The sequence below is a fragment of the Artibeus jamaicensis genome, unplaced genomic scaffold, assembly GCF_021234435.1.
Source record: "Artibeus jamaicensis isolate MK-2021 breed Jamaican fruit bat unplaced genomic scaffold, CSHL_Jam_final contig_60, whole genome shotgun sequence".
NCBI classification, from domain to species: domain Eukaryota; kingdom Metazoa; phylum Chordata; class Mammalia; order Chiroptera; family Phyllostomidae; genus Artibeus; species Artibeus jamaicensis.
The window spans coordinates 6,322,872-6,340,937 of record NW_026521900.1 but is presented as its reverse complement, the minus strand read 5'-3'; the positions used below and the strand labels follow the sequence as shown (position 1 = coordinate 6,340,937).

Below are 18,066 nucleotides of genomic sequence, written 5' to 3'. Positions count from 1 at the left end.
AAAATATGAACAGTAAAGTGACGACAAACTCACAACTATCAACAAATGAACCTAAAAAAAAAGAAAGAAAAACAAGGAAAACAAAATGTAAGCAAGTAACTAGAACAGGAACAGAATCAGAGAAATGGACATCACATGGAGGGTTTTCAGTGGGAAGAGGGAAGGGAGGAATGTGGGGGAAAGGTACAAGGAAGAAGGCATTATTGGTAGACATTAAATTGATGGGGAGAGGTAAAAAATGGTATAGGAAATAAAGAACTCAGAGAACTTTTATGTACAATCAATGGACATGAACTGAGGTGGGTAGAAATCTGGAGGGTTGGGGGTGCAGGGTAGAGGAGGTATAAAAGGGGAAAAATTGGGAAAACTGTAATAGCGTAATCAATAAAATATACTTTAAGAAATAAAAAATAATAAAAACCTATAACTAGAAAAAATGAATCAACATTAGGCTAATGATTATCTTTTGGGGAGCAGAAGCATGCAAGATACTCATTCTCTTTTTATTTTATGAATTTTCCAAATTTTATATAATGTATATTTTTCCATTTAGAAAATGTAATAACATTTATCTTTTAAAAAGTCAACAGGGCTAAGAATGCACAAATATCATTGCACTATCTTTATTGGCCTTTCATCCCTCAGCTATTGTTCTCATTTTTTTTCTCACTAAATCTTTCAGAGTAAATCAAATAAATGACTAGAAATTGCACGACCCTCTGGAGAGAATTACTTTTAAATCTCCCTCCATTTCAAACCAGGATTATTTCTTTCTCACCAAGTTGGCAGCAATAACAACTGTAATCACAGCAATATTTTTATGTTTAATATTGGCTATCTAGCTAAGCCAGTGCTGTTTTAATTATTTATTAATCCCTTTATCTTATGCCATCTCAATTCACTTATAAAACAAGAAATAAAAGAGACAGGACATCAGAAAACAGCAAAGGATATTCACTTTGACATAATATTTTAAACCAATGTTTGGATATTTGCTTTAGATAGATGCCTGCTGCAAATTGCCTTCACAAAGAAATGACAACTCAATAATTTCCATCCCTTCAGTTATCATGAGGAGTCTTACAAAACTAACTCTAAATCACTTCAGCATATGTATTACACTATTTGCCGACTAAATGATGGAGATTGTCACAAAAGTCCTGTAAGGCTGTTATGGCTACATTGTCAGTAACTGGTATGTGTGTTAGGTATGATTCTACACACTTCCAAAATAACAGTGCAGAGCAGGTGTGCCCCTTCATGAGTCAAATTGTCAGTTGACTAATTATAAAGCATTTTGAGGTATTCAAATCTTGAGGTTTAAATCAGGTATGATGTGGTTTCAAGTTGTATTATTTAGTGAGTTGTGTACTACATATTAATAACCTCTCTGAGAGCTTGTGAACTAAGGGAAAAGAGTAAAAATTATCTCAAAACTATTTTATAGTTGTTATGACAGTTCCATAAGATACTAGGTATAAAAACCATGGAGTGTGAAAGAGTTTAATAAAAGGAAGACAGTATTATATATTCCACCCATAATCAGCAGCACTATGAGGTGTCAAATTCTGAGTTGCGCATAAGCTGATTAGCAACATACAAAGTTTATGTCAAAGTCAAAAGGATGATTGCTTGGTCCTTGTTAAAGATATCCCAGAGTACACATTATTGGTGAATTTCAAGGTGTGTTAGATATAACTGAGTCATTGGAATTGTATGAAATCATTCACTTTCCAAAGTACCTACAGACAGCAACTCTTGCCATATACCTGACAACTCCAAACAAATGTTCACCTATTTATACTCTATTCATTGTCCTCCCCCCATCCATCCTTCAACCTTGTCTTCCATTAGGCAGTAAAATGGCTGAATAGATAACTGTGACTAATTCTGTGTTTGGCCTAGCAATTGGTATATCCTTTGTGCATTATAGATAATTTTTAAATAATGTTAAGCTGATATTTCTCATCAACCATTCATTCAATCATCAACAAGCAATTATTGAGTGCTTACCGTGTTCCAGGCACTTTTATTAAAGGGGGCACTATAGTGAGCAAGAAAGTTAAGATCCATTTTATCATTGGTTGGTATTCTAGAGGGGGAGACAGCAATACAAATAATAAAGCAATAATTAAGGTGACTTAAGAAGGTGAAAGAGTTCTAACAGTAACTCCACTGTAGTGAAATGATATACAATGCCAGGGGTGCTGAGAATGTGGAAGTCGGTGCTCATTTTCATAGACATATAAGAATTCATCTTTTGTCCCTGGCTGATGTGGCTCCGTGGATTGAGTGCCAGCCTGTGAACCAAAGGGTCACCAGTTTGATTCCCAGTCAAGGGCACATGCCTGGGTTGTGGGCCAGGTTCCCAGTTGGGGGCACATGAGAGGCAACCACACATTGCTATTTCTCTTACTCTCTTTCTCCCTCCCTTACTCTTTCTCTAAAAATAGATAAATAAATAAAAACTTAAAAAAGAGTTAATCTTCCTGAAGAGACATTAGAATGAGTAGATAGTGTACAGTAAGAGATGGAGTAGGTAGGTATAGGCTACTTCACTTAGGACTTTGGAGGCCATCATAAAAGACTTGAATCTTATTCTGGCTTTGATAGGATACCATTGGATGGTTTTAAGCAAGGGAATTTCATGACTTGATTTAGACTTTAGAAAGAACACCAGGGAGGGTACAGAGATAAAAAAGTTTCTGGCTTTGAGTGTAATGAATACATACCAGGTGAGGACAAGTAGAGGTAGAGAGACTGGTTGGGAGGAGACAATTGCAATAGTCCTGGCAACAAAGGATGCTAATTTGAATTGATGAAGGTGGTGTGATGTGGTGAAAGACAATAGGACTTTCTGGTGGATTGGATGAGGGGAAAGTGATGGAAAGAGAGAAATAAAGATTGATTTCTAGAGTGTTGGCCTCAGCAATTGGGTGAATGGTGATGCCTTTTACAGAGATGGGGATTACTGGAAAAGTAGCAAGTATGTGGGGAGAAATCATGACAGTAAAGAATATAGAATACAAACTGATCCCGAGTAAGGTATTTTTGTTAAGGGGAGATAAATGTATTACTCCCCACATTTCTCGCCTAATGTTTTATAATACAGTATTCTAATAACAATTTTTGTGACTTGCTAAGTTGTTCCAAATGTAGCCAAGTACATTTATTGCTTGAATAATTTCCATACAATTAAAATGATGCTCTACTTTTGCATTTGCCAATTTTGTTCTTGTTTCTTTCTGAGTAGATCTGCAAAGAAGCTTGCTACTCTCTTTGTGAACCTGTGTGTCACTGCAGAGACCCATGAAATTTCCGCTCTGTGGTTCCTCTGGTATGTAAAGCAGTGTGGTGGCACGACCAGGATCATCTCAACAACAAATGGAGGGCAGGTACCTATCTATAACCCCACCATTCTAACAGAAAACCATCACTGCCTAAATGAAAGATTGATATTGTTCTTCAGTCATCAGCAGGCAGCCTTGTAGCTCCTAGGACTTTATCATGGCAGCTCAAGGTGGCTTTTGTGAGGGACAGTCTGTTTGTTAGGTACCTAATGTGAGAACCCAGCAGCCACTGTAAATTTAAGATTAGGCTATTCTCTTTTTATACTTTTGCAATTTTCCATTTGGATATACATTCAATTATTATTTGATAAGCTTATAAGAGAACATCTGATGAACATAGCTTGAGCACTTCTTGGAAAAGTCAACAAAAAGTCAGAAATGCATTTTCAACTTAAAATGCACACACATGTGAAATTATTCATTCATTACCTATTTCTCCAGCATTGTATAAGATACTGTGTTTGGCACGGAGGGAAGTGGACTAGAATTCTTATATAATCTGCCTGGTAGTCATTTTCCTTTCCATTCCTTCTTCTTCCATACCTACTTCCCCATATTTATTCTCCTCTTTTTTCTTTTTTTCTCCTCATTTTCTTCTTATTATCCTTCTCCTCATTCTCTTCTTCCTTCTCTTTTTTTTTTTGTTGATGGGAAGCTTAGATACTTACCTTTATTTGGTCACTTGTATATGGCTTCCCAGGATACATATCTTTTTAAGACAAAGCACAGCTGAAACCATTGACAAAACATTGTGATATTATGCTACTCTTTGCCACTTAATAATTGAACTATATTATATAATTTGCCATGTTTGTACACTATACTTTTTACCCTCTTTTTTATTTAACTTTTTAATTTATTTTCTTTTCATTTAATTTATTGGAGAGACAATGATTAACAAAATTGTATAGGTTTCAAGTGCACAATTCCACAACACATCATCTGATCACTGTATTGTATGGTTACTACCCCAAGTCACATCTCAGTCCATCACCATTAATCCCCCTTTACCCTCTTCTACCTTTCCCCCACTCCCTTTTCCTCTGGTAATCACCATACTGTTTGTTGTTTGTTGTCCATCTCTGAATTTGGGGGAGTGTTTGTTTATTTGTTTGATTTTGCTTTATCCCTTCACCTTTTTTGTTGTTTTCATGCTTTTTAAATTTTTTTTAAAATTATTTTTCAACTACAGTCTTCTTTCTTTTATTCCCTTCCCAGCCCACCCTCCCATGCCCCCCACCTCCCTCCCCTTTCCAACCCCCTTAGTAGTTGTCCATGTATCCTTCATGCTAGTTCCTATAAATTCTTCCTTTTTTCACCCTGAAATTCCCTCTCCTCTCCCCTCTGGTTGCTGTCCCCATGTTCTCTATTTCAGTGTATTTGTTTTTCTTTTGCTTGCTTGCCTGTTTTATTATTTAGCTTCCTGTTAAAGGTGAGATCATATGATATTTGTCTTTCAACCCCTGGCTTATTTCACTCAGCATAATGCTTTCCAGTTCCATCCAAGCTGTTGCAAAGGGTGGGAGTTCCTTCTTTCTCTCTGCTGCATAGAATTCCATTGTGTATATGTACCAAAATTTTTTGATCCATTCATTTACTGATGGGCACCTAGGTTGCTTCCAACTCTTGGCTATTGTAAATTATGCTGCTATGAACATTGTGGTGCATAGGTTCTTTGAAATTGATGTTTTAGGGCTTTTAGGATATAATCCTAGGAGTGGAATTGCTGAGTCATAAGGCAGGTCCATTTTTGTTTTTCTGAGAAAATTCCATGCTGTTTTCCACAATGGTTGTACCAGTCTGCATTCCCACCAACAGTGAACTAGGGACCTTTTTTCCCCACAACATCTCCAGTATTTGTTGTTTGTTGCTTTGTTTATGATAGCCATTCAGACTGGTGTAATGTGGTATCTCATTGTGGTTTTAATTTGCATCTCTCTGGTGACTAGCGATATTGAGCATCTCTTCATGTGTCTCTGGATTCTCTGTATGTCCTCCTTGGAGAAGTGTCTGTTCAAGTCCTTTTCCCATTTTTTTAATTGGGTTATTTGTCTTCTTAGAGTAGAGTCATGTAAGTTCTTTGTATGTTTTGGAGATTAAACCCTTGTCTGAGGTATCATTGGCATTAATGTTTTCCCATACAGTTGGTTGTCTTTTTATTTTAATACTATTTTCTTTAGGCATGCAGAAGCTTTTTATTTTGATGAGATCCAATTTGTTTATTCTTTCCTTTATGCCCCTTGCTCTAGGTGACATATCAGTAAAAAAGTTGCTGTGTGAAATATCTGAGATTTTCCTGCCAATGTTTTCCTCTAGGACTTTAATGGTTTCACGGCTTATATTTAAGTCTTTTATCCACCTTGAAGACATTAACATTGTAAATATATATGCACCCAACATAGGAGCACCCAAATATATAAAGAAAATCTTAGAGGAATCCTTCTTCTTTTTAAACCTATTTGAAATAGTCTTTAAAAAAAATTAACCCTGGCTGGTGTAGCTCAGTGGATTAAGTGCCAGCCTGTGAACCAAAGGGTTTCTAGTTCAATTCCCGGTCAGGGCATATGTGTGGGTTGCAGGTCACATCCCCAGTAGGATGTGCATGAGGGGCAACCATACATTGATGTTTCTCTTCCTCTCTTTCTCCCTCCCTTCTCCTCTCTTTAAAAATAAATAAATAATATCTTTAAAAAATCAACTGAACTGAAAATTTAAGAAGAGACAGTCAGCTCAACTGTGTATACAACCATGCAGGACATTTGGAAGCTTTACAAGGGCTCAGGACAGATGATGCAGTGGCCACAGAAGCAGCAGGCACCTGACTCAGGATGAGGTGGACAACTTGCAAAGGAAGGAGGCTGGCCTGAAATGGGTAGGCCAAGGAAGTTCTAAGCCTGAATAATAAGGATGGGGAAAATAGGCTCACACCAGTGGTAACCCAACTTTAGGCAATAGCTTCACCAGACCCAACAACCTAACAAAAAGATTCAGATAATACACAGAGCAAAGATAGTGACCAGACAGGTGAGACATGGGGTTAGGGTAAGGTTGTCCAGCTGAGGTTGGAGCTTGAAAATATGCATTACCTGGAACATGACAATTAGGAAATCAGTAATTTTTGTCAAAATACAGCAACCAGTAATTAGACAATAACAGTAAAAGATGCTATTCATGACAGCAAAATAAAATTTTATGTATCTCACAAAATGATATATGATGAAAACTACCAGTTTAATAATTTATACCCATTCCAATATTTCCTACATACCTCTATAATCCTTTTTTTCTTTTCAGGAAAGGAAATTTGTGGGTGGATCTGGTCAAGTGAGTGAACGGATAATGGACCTTCTTGGGGATCGAGTGAAGCTGGAGAGGCCTGTGACCCACATTGACCAGGCAGGAGAAAATGTCCTGGTGGAGACCCTCAATCATGAGGTGTATGAGGTAACCAAGAGCCTTAAACTCAGGGGAAAAGACCAGAGTCTCATAGATAATCAAAGCTTAAATAAGTCAGGAATATTCCAGACTTCATAGATAATTCCTTTCCCAAAAGTGAAAAAACTAACTCTATCTGAAAGAAAAGAAAAGAGAAGCAGAATATTTTTGGGTGGGGGGGTTATAAAAACATTTTACCAACCTTCTGTATTGGGGTCCTACATAATTAGAAAAGCAAAGAAAATATTTGATATTTATCAAGTGCCTCCTATCTGCCTAGCATTATTCTAGGAGTTGGGAACAGAACAGTGAACAAAACAGATAAAGTTCTTTGTCTTCATGTGGTTTACATTCTGGTGAAGGAGAAAGACCATAATCAAATATATAGTTAAAATATAGAGTGTGCCAGATAGTGATAAATACTATGGAAAAAATCAAATAGGGAAGTGGGGTGGGGGGAGTCTGCCAGAAGGTAGGGTGGGGCAACTGGTCATACAATTTTAAATAGGTCATCAAGGAAAAATTCACTCAGAAGGTGATATTTGAGCACAAAACCAAAAGAGATAAGAGACTAAGCCATGTGACTCTCTGAGGGAACAACATTCTAGGTAGACAGAACAGCCAGTGCTAAAGCTTTGAGGCAAAAGCAACCCTGGCATGATGAAGGAATGTGGTCACAGTGGCAGAATTAAGGAATGAGGGGAAGAGTAACAAGAGGTGAGATTAGAGACATAACAGGGGTCCATTTCACTTATGGTCTTGGAAGTGACTGAGGAACTTGATTTTGACTCCAAGTGTGATGGGAAGTCATCAGAGGTTTTGAACTCTGGAACAATAAGGGCACATTTTGGATCTAACAATATCCTTCCAGTTTCTCTGTTTAGAAGAGACTGAAGTGTGGAGAAGAGTGAAATGAGGAAGAAACATTAGGAAAAAAGCACAACTTACCAACAATTTTTACAGATATTTTTTTCTTCCAGGCTAAATATGTGATTAGTGCTATTCCTCCTTCTCTGGGGATGAAGATTCATTTCAGTCCCCCTCTGCCAATGATGAGAAACCAGCTGATTACTCGTGTGCCTTTGGGTTCAGTCATCAAGTGTATTGTTTATTATAAAGAACCCTTTTGGAGGAAAAAGGGTGAGTACTTTCCTTAAATAAAGATGTTGAGGGGAAGGTATAAGAAACTTCATTCAAAGACACATTTACTTGTAACTGTTTTTATTAGAATGCTGGACATAAAACATTAGTCAAGGTTCTAAGTACAATCCTATCAAACAAAATAAATGTATTGGCATAAACTGATGGAATTATCTTCCCTTAGAATATGACCAACTTTTTATAATTCAATATAAAGTTTATTTAATCCTCCCACAAAATCTTGTGAAAATAGGTTACTAACATTTTATGATACATTTTCTTTAAAGTATGAGTTTAATGTATGGTGCCAGGTGGCTACTTAAAATATCAGGGGGACATTTTATAAAGCAATCTGATTACCTAATTACTATGCTGTACACCTGAAAGTAATACAAAATAATCTTCAATATAAACTGTAGTTGAAAAATAGAAAATAAAAATATGAGTTTGTAGATCTATTCAGAAAGGTGAGGGTCCTGAAAATTCCCAGGCAAGTTCTCACTTGTGTCAAGATTCTATTAAATTAAATTAAATCAATTTATTTATTTATATATATTCAGCAAGTGTGCTACTGTATTGGGTACAACATCACAGGGATGCTCACTAATGTGTTAGATTCTGGAATGATGGAAATGTTCTAGAACTGCTCTTTTTAATGTGTCACTAATTACATGTGGGTGTTGAATACTTGGAATGTAGCTAATAAGACTAAGGAATTTTATACTTCTATTTTATTTCACTTGAATTGTTTTGGTTTGTTTTATAATATATTTTATTGACTATACCATTACAGTTGTCCCATTTCCCCCCTTCATTCACTTCCACCCTGCACACCCCACCCCCACCATTCCCCCCCTCTAGTTTATGACCACGTATTTCAACTTCTTTCGATTCTATATCTCCCATACTATTCTTGCCCTCCCCTTATCTATTTTCTACCTACCATGTATGCTACTTATTTTCTGTACCTTCTCCCACCTTCTCCTTCTCTCACACCCCTGTTGCTAACCCTCCATGTGATCTTCATTTCTATGGTTCCCCTCCTGATTTAGCTGTCCTTTTAGTTTGCTCTTATTTTAGGTATGGTTCTTAGTAACTGAGTTTGCTGTCCTTTCACTGTTCATCTTTTTTATCTTCTTTTTCTTAGGTAAGTCCCTTCAACATTTCATATAATAAGGGCTTGGTGATGATGAACTCCTTGAACTTGATCTTATCTGAGAAGCACTTTATCTGCCCTTCCATTCTAAATGAAAGCTTTGCGGGATAGAGCAGTCTTGGATGTAGGTCTTTGGATTTCATGACTTGGAATAGTTCTCTCCAGCCCCTTCTTGCCTGTAAGGTCTCTTTTGAGAAATCCGCGGACAGTCTGATGCGAAGTCCTTTGTAGGTGACTGTCCCCTTAGCTCTTGCTGCTTTTAGAATTCTCTCCTTCATTTTAATATTGACTAATATAATTATGATGTGCCTTTGTGTTTTCCTCCTTGGGTCCACCTTTTTTGGGACTCTGAGCTTTCTGGACTTCCTGGAAGTCTATTTCCTTTGCCAGATTGGGGAAGTTCTCCTTTATTATTTGTTCAAATAAGTTTTCCACTTGTTGCTCTTCCTCTTTCCCTTCTGGTACCCCCATAATTCAGATGTTGGAATGTTTAAAGATGTCCTGGAAGTTCCTAAGCCTCTCCTCATTTTTTTTTTTGAATTCTTGTTTGTTCATTGTTTTTTTTTAAATACCTTATTTTTTTATCTTTAGAGGGGAAAGGAAAGAGAGAGGGAGAGAAATATCAATGTATGGTTACTTCTCGTGTGTCTCCTGACTGGGATCTGGCCTGCAACCCAGGCATGTGCCCCGACTAGGAATCAAACTGAGGTTGTTTGGTTTATAGGTCCGAGTTCAATCCACTGAGCTACACCAACCAGGGCTCTTCATTCTTTTCTATTTGGTTGTTTCTTTCTTCCTTCTGGTCCATTCCATTGATTTGAGTCCCAGTTTTCTTTCTATCACTATTGGTTCCCTGTGCATTTTTCTTCATTTCACTTAGTGGAGCCTTCATTTTTTCATCTAATTTGTCACCAAAATCAACCAGTTCTGTGAGCATCCTGATCACCAGTGCTTTGAACTGTGCATCTGATAGGTTGGCTATCTCATGGTGGCTTAAAAGTATTGGCTCTGGGGATTTGATCTGTTCTTCCATTTGAGCCATAGTTTTTTGGTCAGGTTGCACCCTTTATGTAGTGAGGGGCAGAGCCTTAGGTGTTCACCAGGGCAGGGCAACCCGGTTGCTGGGTTGTGACACTGTATGTGGGAGGTGGGTCAGAGAGGGAATAATGGCACTTGCTCCACTCTCTATTGGATTTCCCCTCTTGCCACTTCCCACAAGCAATTTGGGCCCTTCTGATGCTGGTTCCTTGGTGGCTGGTTCCTTGTGTATGTTCTTGGACCCTGTTGGTCTCTTCAATGAATTCTCCTGTGAGGCTGGGAGTCTCTCCCACCACCTTTTCAAGTGGTGCTTTTAAGCTTTATTTCCCATTGCTGGGGCCCTGGGTTGTGCGGTCTGTCTTGCTGCCCATTTTTGCCTGGTTTATCTGTGCAGGAATGTGTGACCATGGTAAGCCAACCACCTTGCATGCCTCAGCAGGTCTTCTCATTTCCTCCCCATGCCTGTAGTCTGCCAGCCACTGCCTTTTCCTGCTGTGACCCTTCTCCATTGGCCGCCAACTCTGACCCTCTTACCAGTCTGGATGAATGATTGTCGGACTTCTGTATGGTTCAATTTTCTGTCTGCTCTGGTTGTGTTTTTGTTTCTAAATCTTTATTGTCCTTAATTTTGATTGTGCAAGGAGGTACAATGTTTCTACCTACACCTTCATCTTGGCCAAAAGTCTCACTTGAATTGTTTTAAATTCAAATGTAAAAAGCCACACACAGCTAGTAGCTACTGTATTAGATAGCACAATGTTAGAGTTCTATCCCATTTATACTTATCCCATCTACTTTTATTCTAAGAGGAGGTCATGGTATGAACAGTCAGTACCTGAAACTGATAATGAAGGGAAGGATGGACTGAAATGAGGAACTAACTGCATAAAAGGGAGAAATTATGCTTGAGCCAAAGGGGGAAAGTTTCACAATTTTACATCACGTCAGTTCTTCCTGTATATATACTTTTTCCAGCTACATCATAGCCTCCTAATTCTCCATACTTGTGAGAAATCCTGTTTAGAACTACTATTGAATTGGTGCATCAGTTAAGTAAATAATCCTCCTTGTGAAAGGACAATGTGTAGTGACCTACTGTGAAGAGCAAGTGTACTGCTGCTAAGTTGCTTCCTCTTCTGATCCAAGTATCACATTTTAGATAGCTGACTGATATCAAGTTGATAGGGTTTAAGACCATGGGATAGAGCTTTTTGTTTTATGATTTGAATACCTTTATTTTTGGAGAGAATCTATAACTTTCAACTGATGTCTGCAAACCTCCATCTTAGGCCTGCTATGTGCTGGGCAAATTCATTGTTAGATAGTAGTATCAAAAAGAAAACTCAAATTTTCCAACTTTTAGAAGAGGCTTGGTAAACTTAGTCATGGTTGGTAATGAACTGTGAGTTACACTTTAAAAAGTGATTGTGGACATGAAAGCCTCACAAAAACATTTTTAATTTCTTTTTAAGCTACTACATTAATATATTTCTTCAAACACTGATAAATATCAAACACTTATTCTATGGCAGGTGCCATGCTAGGCATTGGGAATTCAAAGTCATGTTTCCTTGACCAGAAAATCCAGACTCCAGAGAGATACAATCATGTAAACTGATAATTGCATGACAATGTATTGAGTTCAGTGTCAGTGTTACCTAGGCTATTGTGGAAACACAAGGAAGAAACTCACATCCAGGATGTGATGTGAGTCAGGATGATTCCTGTAACAGGGATAAGCAATTTGATAACATCTTGAAAGATTTTATAACAGAATGAAATATAATAAAGTTGAGTTTCATAATAGGGTGTTTACTTTGTGTAAGACTGTCAATGCCACTGCTGAAGACACTGTGATTAATGAGTAACACAAAAGCTCAGGGAATATTGAACTAACCAGATAAAAGGGAGTGAATTTTGCAGCCCAAACAACCCTAGCACAATGACATATGGGTTACTCAGCAGCCAATTATTCAAGAGTTTTGCTTATTTGTTTGCTTTTTTGTTGTTATTTTCTAAGTGAAGTATGGTTTGATTATTGAAGATAAGGTAACTTTTTGCATTTTGATACAGACAGCCTTAGCAAGTTCTTAATTGCTTGTAGATTATCCCAGAAAAAGCTAAATATTACCAATAACAGGTAATATTTTATAGCCCTGCGTATAAAATATATTTTAAATACTAATTACCACTGAATATATTCACTTCTAGATTATACACATGGACCTCTGAAAATCCATTTTATAATTATAAAATATACAAATATGCTTTTTTTGAAAGGCTAAAATTAAAAACTAAGAATTTCTGATATCTTCTTCTATTTTCTAGATGTGCAATCCAGGTATGCACATCCCACTTTGTACATAAAAAATTATATTAACAAGTCCTATGGTAGTACTGTATTATTTTAATCACTGTGGCCTTATATGCTTCATATCTGTTGAGGCATTTTCTCTGCATTATTTTTGCTAAAAGTTTGTCCTTGGTAAACTTGAGTTATTCTTCCGGATGAATTTATTTGCTTAGAAATTCTACAGCCCCCCCACTAAAAAAGCCTCCAATGAATTATTTTATTCTGAATATTTTTCTTTATTACTTCCCATAGCTACAACATCTCTTTTCTCCCTGAGGATGTTACTTGCCACTTTGGGGGAAATTTCTTGTACTCCTTGTCTTTATTCTCTAAGAGTTCCTTCTTGTTTGTTTTTTCTTACTGTTTTTGTCATTGTTACTCTTTTTTTTTAAGTATTTTTTTTAAGATTTTATTTATTTATCTTTAGATGAGAAGGGAAGGAGAGAGGGAGAGAAACATCAATGTATGGTTGCATTTGTGCATCCCCTGCTGGGAACTGGCCTGCAGGGAACCTGCCTGCAACCTGGGCATGTGCCCTGACTGGGAATCGAACCGCGATTGTCTGATTCGCAGGCCCGCACTCAATCCACTGAGCTACACCAGCCAGGGCTGTCATTGTTACTCTTGATAAAGGATTTGTTAAATGTCTTGACATTCTTGAATGCCCTTTTCTTTTATAGAGTGAGGCTGGATCAAGCTAACAGCAAGTCCCTTTGCATGTGAAAGCTCCTGAGCTTTCTACTTACACTGTTACCACATGGTTTGTTCTAGCTTAAGCATAACTCTTTCCTTTGCCTTATGTTTGTTCTCTTCTGCCCAGTGCACCTGCATGGCTCAAAGGCAGCTTTACACTAGGAAAAAATGGCAAAGAGTCCCTCTACCCAGAAAGCAGAACCTCAACTCCACACTGCCAGGCATCCTCTGTTATCAATCCATCCAATCCAGCAACTTCCATGTGATATGATCAATGTGCATTTGTTCTGTTCTCTTATCACATCCTGTCCTGTTTTTCTCTCTTTTTGTCTTCTTATAACAGGTGATTCCTTAGCTATTTCTCTTGTATTCTTAGATCTTCTTGAGTTCCCAGGTGTATTTTAAACATTTCTCCATCCAACTTTTGAGGTTTTTTTCAATGTTTTTTCCTGTCTCAGTATGCCTGAGGGGTATACAGATGCCCCTCGACCCAGTGGCTGACTGGGACATTGATTACCATGGATGCAGAGTGGGAAGGATTGTGGGAGGAGAAAAAGAGAAGTAACTGCAGGTAAAAAGCCTACAGGTGTGTCTGCTCATATGATGGTCAGGGCAATGCATACCCTCAAAGTTCTTCCTCTGTTTTTTCTTCGTCGTTTTGAAACCCTTTCATTGGATTTTTCTATACAACATTTGTTCCAGAGTCTTACACTATAATTTTGTTCAAAGAACCTCAATTTGCAAGTAAATGATGGAGTAGGAGGAAGGATGTGCTATAGCAACACATTATTATAACATTTCAAATTCTGCTCTGACATTTACACCACTGCTTTGCCACAGTCTTTTGTTGAAATTGCATATATTTTGTTCAGGTGGGGAATGAGACAATACCTTTGTCCAGAATGAGCTTAAATTGTTTTCCAAGTTGTTCTGGAGGTTGTGTTTGAAATGAGAGTTTGGAACTCTGTGAATTTTAATTATCCGTATTCTCTCGGCCCTGTCTCCAGATAATAAAAACTACTTAACATAGAGTAAGTGGCTCCTCATAGAATATGAATGTTCAGTTTCTTCTGTTTTATAGTAATAAACTAGTATTTCTTTTAAACATCTTTGATTTTACCTGATTTCTTATAGAAGAGAAAATAGAAGACATGAGTATGACAAGGAAAACAAGGTTTCATTACATGGTGGCCTGGACTAATTCATAATATCCCATTGCTTTATTCTTTGCAGACAGGGGTCTACAGTTTGATATTTTCCACAAAAGATTGGCTACTTAGCCTTCCTTTGACATCATGATTTGTCTTCACATATTGCGAGTATAGTATCTTATATTCAACCTTTGGCCTTCTGAAGTTGAAAAAATGTGTGCTCATTGTAACTGCTATGGGTAGCTCGATAGGATGATGAATATCTTCTTTCACTTTTCTGTTCTCAAAGATTACTGTGGAACCATGATTATTGAAGGAGAAGAAGCTCCAGTTGCCTATACGTTGGATGATACCAAACCTGATGGCAATTATCCCTCCATAATTGGGTAAGGCACAGTTATGGTGGTGTGAATGCTATTTGGCATTGGCAGTGTATTGCCATACTATTAATAATGTGCCCCAAATTCTTAAAAATAATATTTTGCATAATGGCATTATTCTTCCAATCCTCAGTAGAAAAATTATTTTTAAATAGTGTTTTCCAATGAATAAATATTTATAAATAAATTATAACAACATTTTAAAATTTGTTATATTAATTTTCTGCATCATATTTAGTGCTGGGGGGTGATATATTTTGGTAAGCTATCTTTCATGAAAGCATGATACAAAGACCTGACTTGGGGTGCTTTACTAAGAGGGCTTCTTGTGGGAGCTTATGTGAACATCAATGGTATTTATGTGGGATGCTGAGATTCCCACATTTATGTGGGATGCTTTCAAGTCCCACTAGAGAGGAGTCAAGACCAACCAAGTCCTCAGCTTGGCAAGGAAGATGAACACAGATGGAGGATATGTTGGGGGACAGAACCTGACCTAGAAAGGTAGTCACTTGGAGCACTCAAAATTAATATGGGCTCTAGAATACGTATGAGTTTATTTCAGACAGAGCCAAGGGTCAGAGGTGGGAGATCAAAGTTGGTTGTTGTAAGGTTGAAAACAATCATAGGACTACAAATGGAGGCAGATTCTAGAGGGCTGGGCACTAGGGAGACACCATTGTGTACATAGAAGCAAAGGGCAAGGGCTGGATGAAATTGGAAAGGCTTAGACATGCCTTAATTGGGCGTTTAAGACCCAGGACTCATTTCTATCAACTACTAGCCATGTAGGGAGAAGTAGATCAGTCATAGTATTAACCCTAGGCAGAAATCATGGCCAGTGATCTATCTTTGGTGCATTGGATCCCTAAAGCTAGAAAGTATGTTTCAGTGTCAGGAATGTAACACATAGATAGTAAAACATTGAACATAAAATAACTACTGTGTAATTTGTTTCTTCTGGTTTATTTTTAACTTGTACACTAGGCACATATGTAACTATAAAAATGAGGCCAAGATGAAAGCAGCAATTAAGTCCCCCCTTTTATTCTTGTTTGCATGTTTTAGATTTATCCTTGCCCACAAAGCCAGAAAACTGGCACGTCTTAGCAAAGAAGAAAGGTAAGAAAGTGTCTCTTTTTTCTTCCCCCTTCCTTCCCTCCCTTCTTTTCTTCCTTCCTTCCTTCCTTCCTATACCTCTACCTTCTTTCCAATCCCTTTTCCTCTTTCCCCTTCCTCTCTTCTTTTCCTGCTTTTTAAATTCTTTTCTGTCTACTTGACTGCCTTGCAATTTTATTTAATTTTTAACTTAAATACTGTCTAATAATATGTGTGTTTCCAATGTTACATGTGTGTTGTGTTCTTTATAATGGTCTTGTATAAAGTCACAGTGCTTACAACTTACTTAAAAACTGAGTATTCAAATTAATACTTATTGAGTTTATTATACATAAGATACCATGCAAGAAGTTTTGGATAATACATAATACACATACCACCTTAGAATACTAAAATAGATATAGTCCAGGAGCTGAAAATTTACCTGGGGAGGAGTGCACTTCTAACAGGTTCCTGGGTGAGGATGCTGCTTGGATCACACTATTTTACATCATTAACAAAAAAAATAATGTGAGTTTATTAAAACTAAAGCTATGAGAGCTTATGTAACCTGCTCAAGAGCTTATAGTACATAAGAGGCAGAAACAGAATTTAAAGCTATTCTTGCTCCCTTCTTTTTCCACTGTGCCCATTGCTTTGCAGTGGAGCAGGAAGGGAGTGAGTAAGGATTATGTCTGGGTCCTCCCAGTGTTTAGCAGATTGACTGACACTTAAGAGGTACACGATGCTTATTTATTTTTGTAAAGATTTTATTTATTTATTTTTAAACAGAAGGGAATGGTGGGAGAGAGGAAGAGAAACATCAATGTGTGGTTTCCTTTCATGAGCCCCCTACTGGGGACCTGGCCCACAATCCAGGCATGTGCCCTGACTGGGAATTGAACCAGTGACCCTTTGGTCACAGGCTGGCACTCAATCCACTCAGCTACACCAGCCAGGGCCACAATGCTTTTTAGAATGAATGAACAAATTACCATGTGATCCCAGTGATTTAGGCAATGCCTCACTTTATTTTCTTTAATACTATTTGTGACATAGATTTAAAACATTTGAAATAGAACAAAGTCCCTTGTTTTGAAAAATTAAATTGAAATGTCAAGTGGAAGCAATGGCTCACAGTCTTCAATGTGGAGATGAATGCCTTTTTCTGTTTTCTTTCACTTCCTTCCTTTTCACTTTTGCCCCCCAAATAGGTTGAATAAACTTTGTGATCTCTATGCAAAAGTTTTGGGCTCCCAAGAAGCTTTGCAGGTAAGGCTGCTTCCCAACCTTTTCCTGAGGATAGAGCTCTTGCTCTGTCTTCAAGGGACTAGCAGGGATAGATTCATCAGTAGGGCCCCAAAGCTCATGTTTTCCCTGATACATTCTTGAAGGGGTCTGTACAGGACTGATGAACTTATAAGTTGGCCCAAAGAGTATGGGCCCTGGGTGTGTTGGTGGAAGCTAAGGAACCCTGCAACATTGCTGTGATTCAGGTGGTGTTATGCTTGTCCCTAAGATCAAAGACCTTCTTGGAGAATTGGGCTACTCTGCTCCTAGCTTTGTCAGGAGGTAGAAGAAGGGTACTTCTGATCCTATATCCTAGCAGCCAGGATAGGGATAAAAATAACTTGTTCTTTCTCTGTTGATCTTGTAAAGACACCAGAATTTCCTTTACATACATAAACTAGCATATAAACATTTCATAACATCCACCCCACCCCTCACTGTCTCATGGGTAAAAATAGGGTGACCTGTCCCCCCTGCACATTCCTTTTTGCCTTGTTTTACCCTTGAACATTAGGAGTTACAGGAAAAGACATGCTGATTGACTCAAGGTGAGCCTCATCAGCAGGGTTTTCTAGACAATTTTGAAAGTAGTCTGATAAAGGTGAGATAATATGGTATTTGTCTTTCAACCCCTGGCTTATTTCACTTAGCATAATACTTTCCAGTTCCATCTATGCTGTTGCAAAGGGTAGGAGCTCCTTCTTTCTTTGTGCTGCATAGAATTCCATTGTGTAAATGTACCATAGTTTTTGGATCCATTCCTTTAATGATGGGCACCTAGGTTGCTTCCAGTACTTGGCTATTGTAAAGTGTGCTGCTGTGAACACTGGAGTGCATAGGTTCTTTTGGACTGGTGTTTCAGTGTTTTCAGGATATAATCCTAGCACTGGAACCTAATTAACAAACAAGCAAAATATAACCAAAAACACTGAAATTGAGAACAGGCCAACAGTGACCAGAGGGGAAAGGGGATGGAATTTCA

General features: G+C 37.8%; 1 protein-coding gene across 4 annotated transcripts in view; it reads left to right on the top strand.

Annotated features, from left to right (window-relative positions):
* Positions 1-18,066, top strand: part of MAOB (monoamine oxidase B) — a 143,891-nt gene that overhangs the window by 107,083 nt on the left and 18,742 nt on the right. For all 4 annotated transcript variants that reach the window (XM_037135766.2, XM_053670575.1, XM_053670574.1 and 1 more), the window contains 6 exons: positions 3,254-3,395; positions 6,645-6,794; positions 7,766-7,925; positions 14,606-14,702; positions 15,765-15,818; positions 17,009-17,066. In XM_037135766.2, coding sequence (XP_036991661.2) covers positions 3,254-3,395; positions 6,645-6,794; positions 7,766-7,925; positions 14,606-14,702; positions 15,765-15,818; positions 17,009-17,066 — 661 coding nt within the window. The remainder of the gene's footprint in view (positions 1-3,253; positions 3,396-6,644; positions 6,795-7,765; positions 7,926-14,605; positions 14,703-15,764; positions 15,819-17,008; positions 17,067-18,066) is intronic.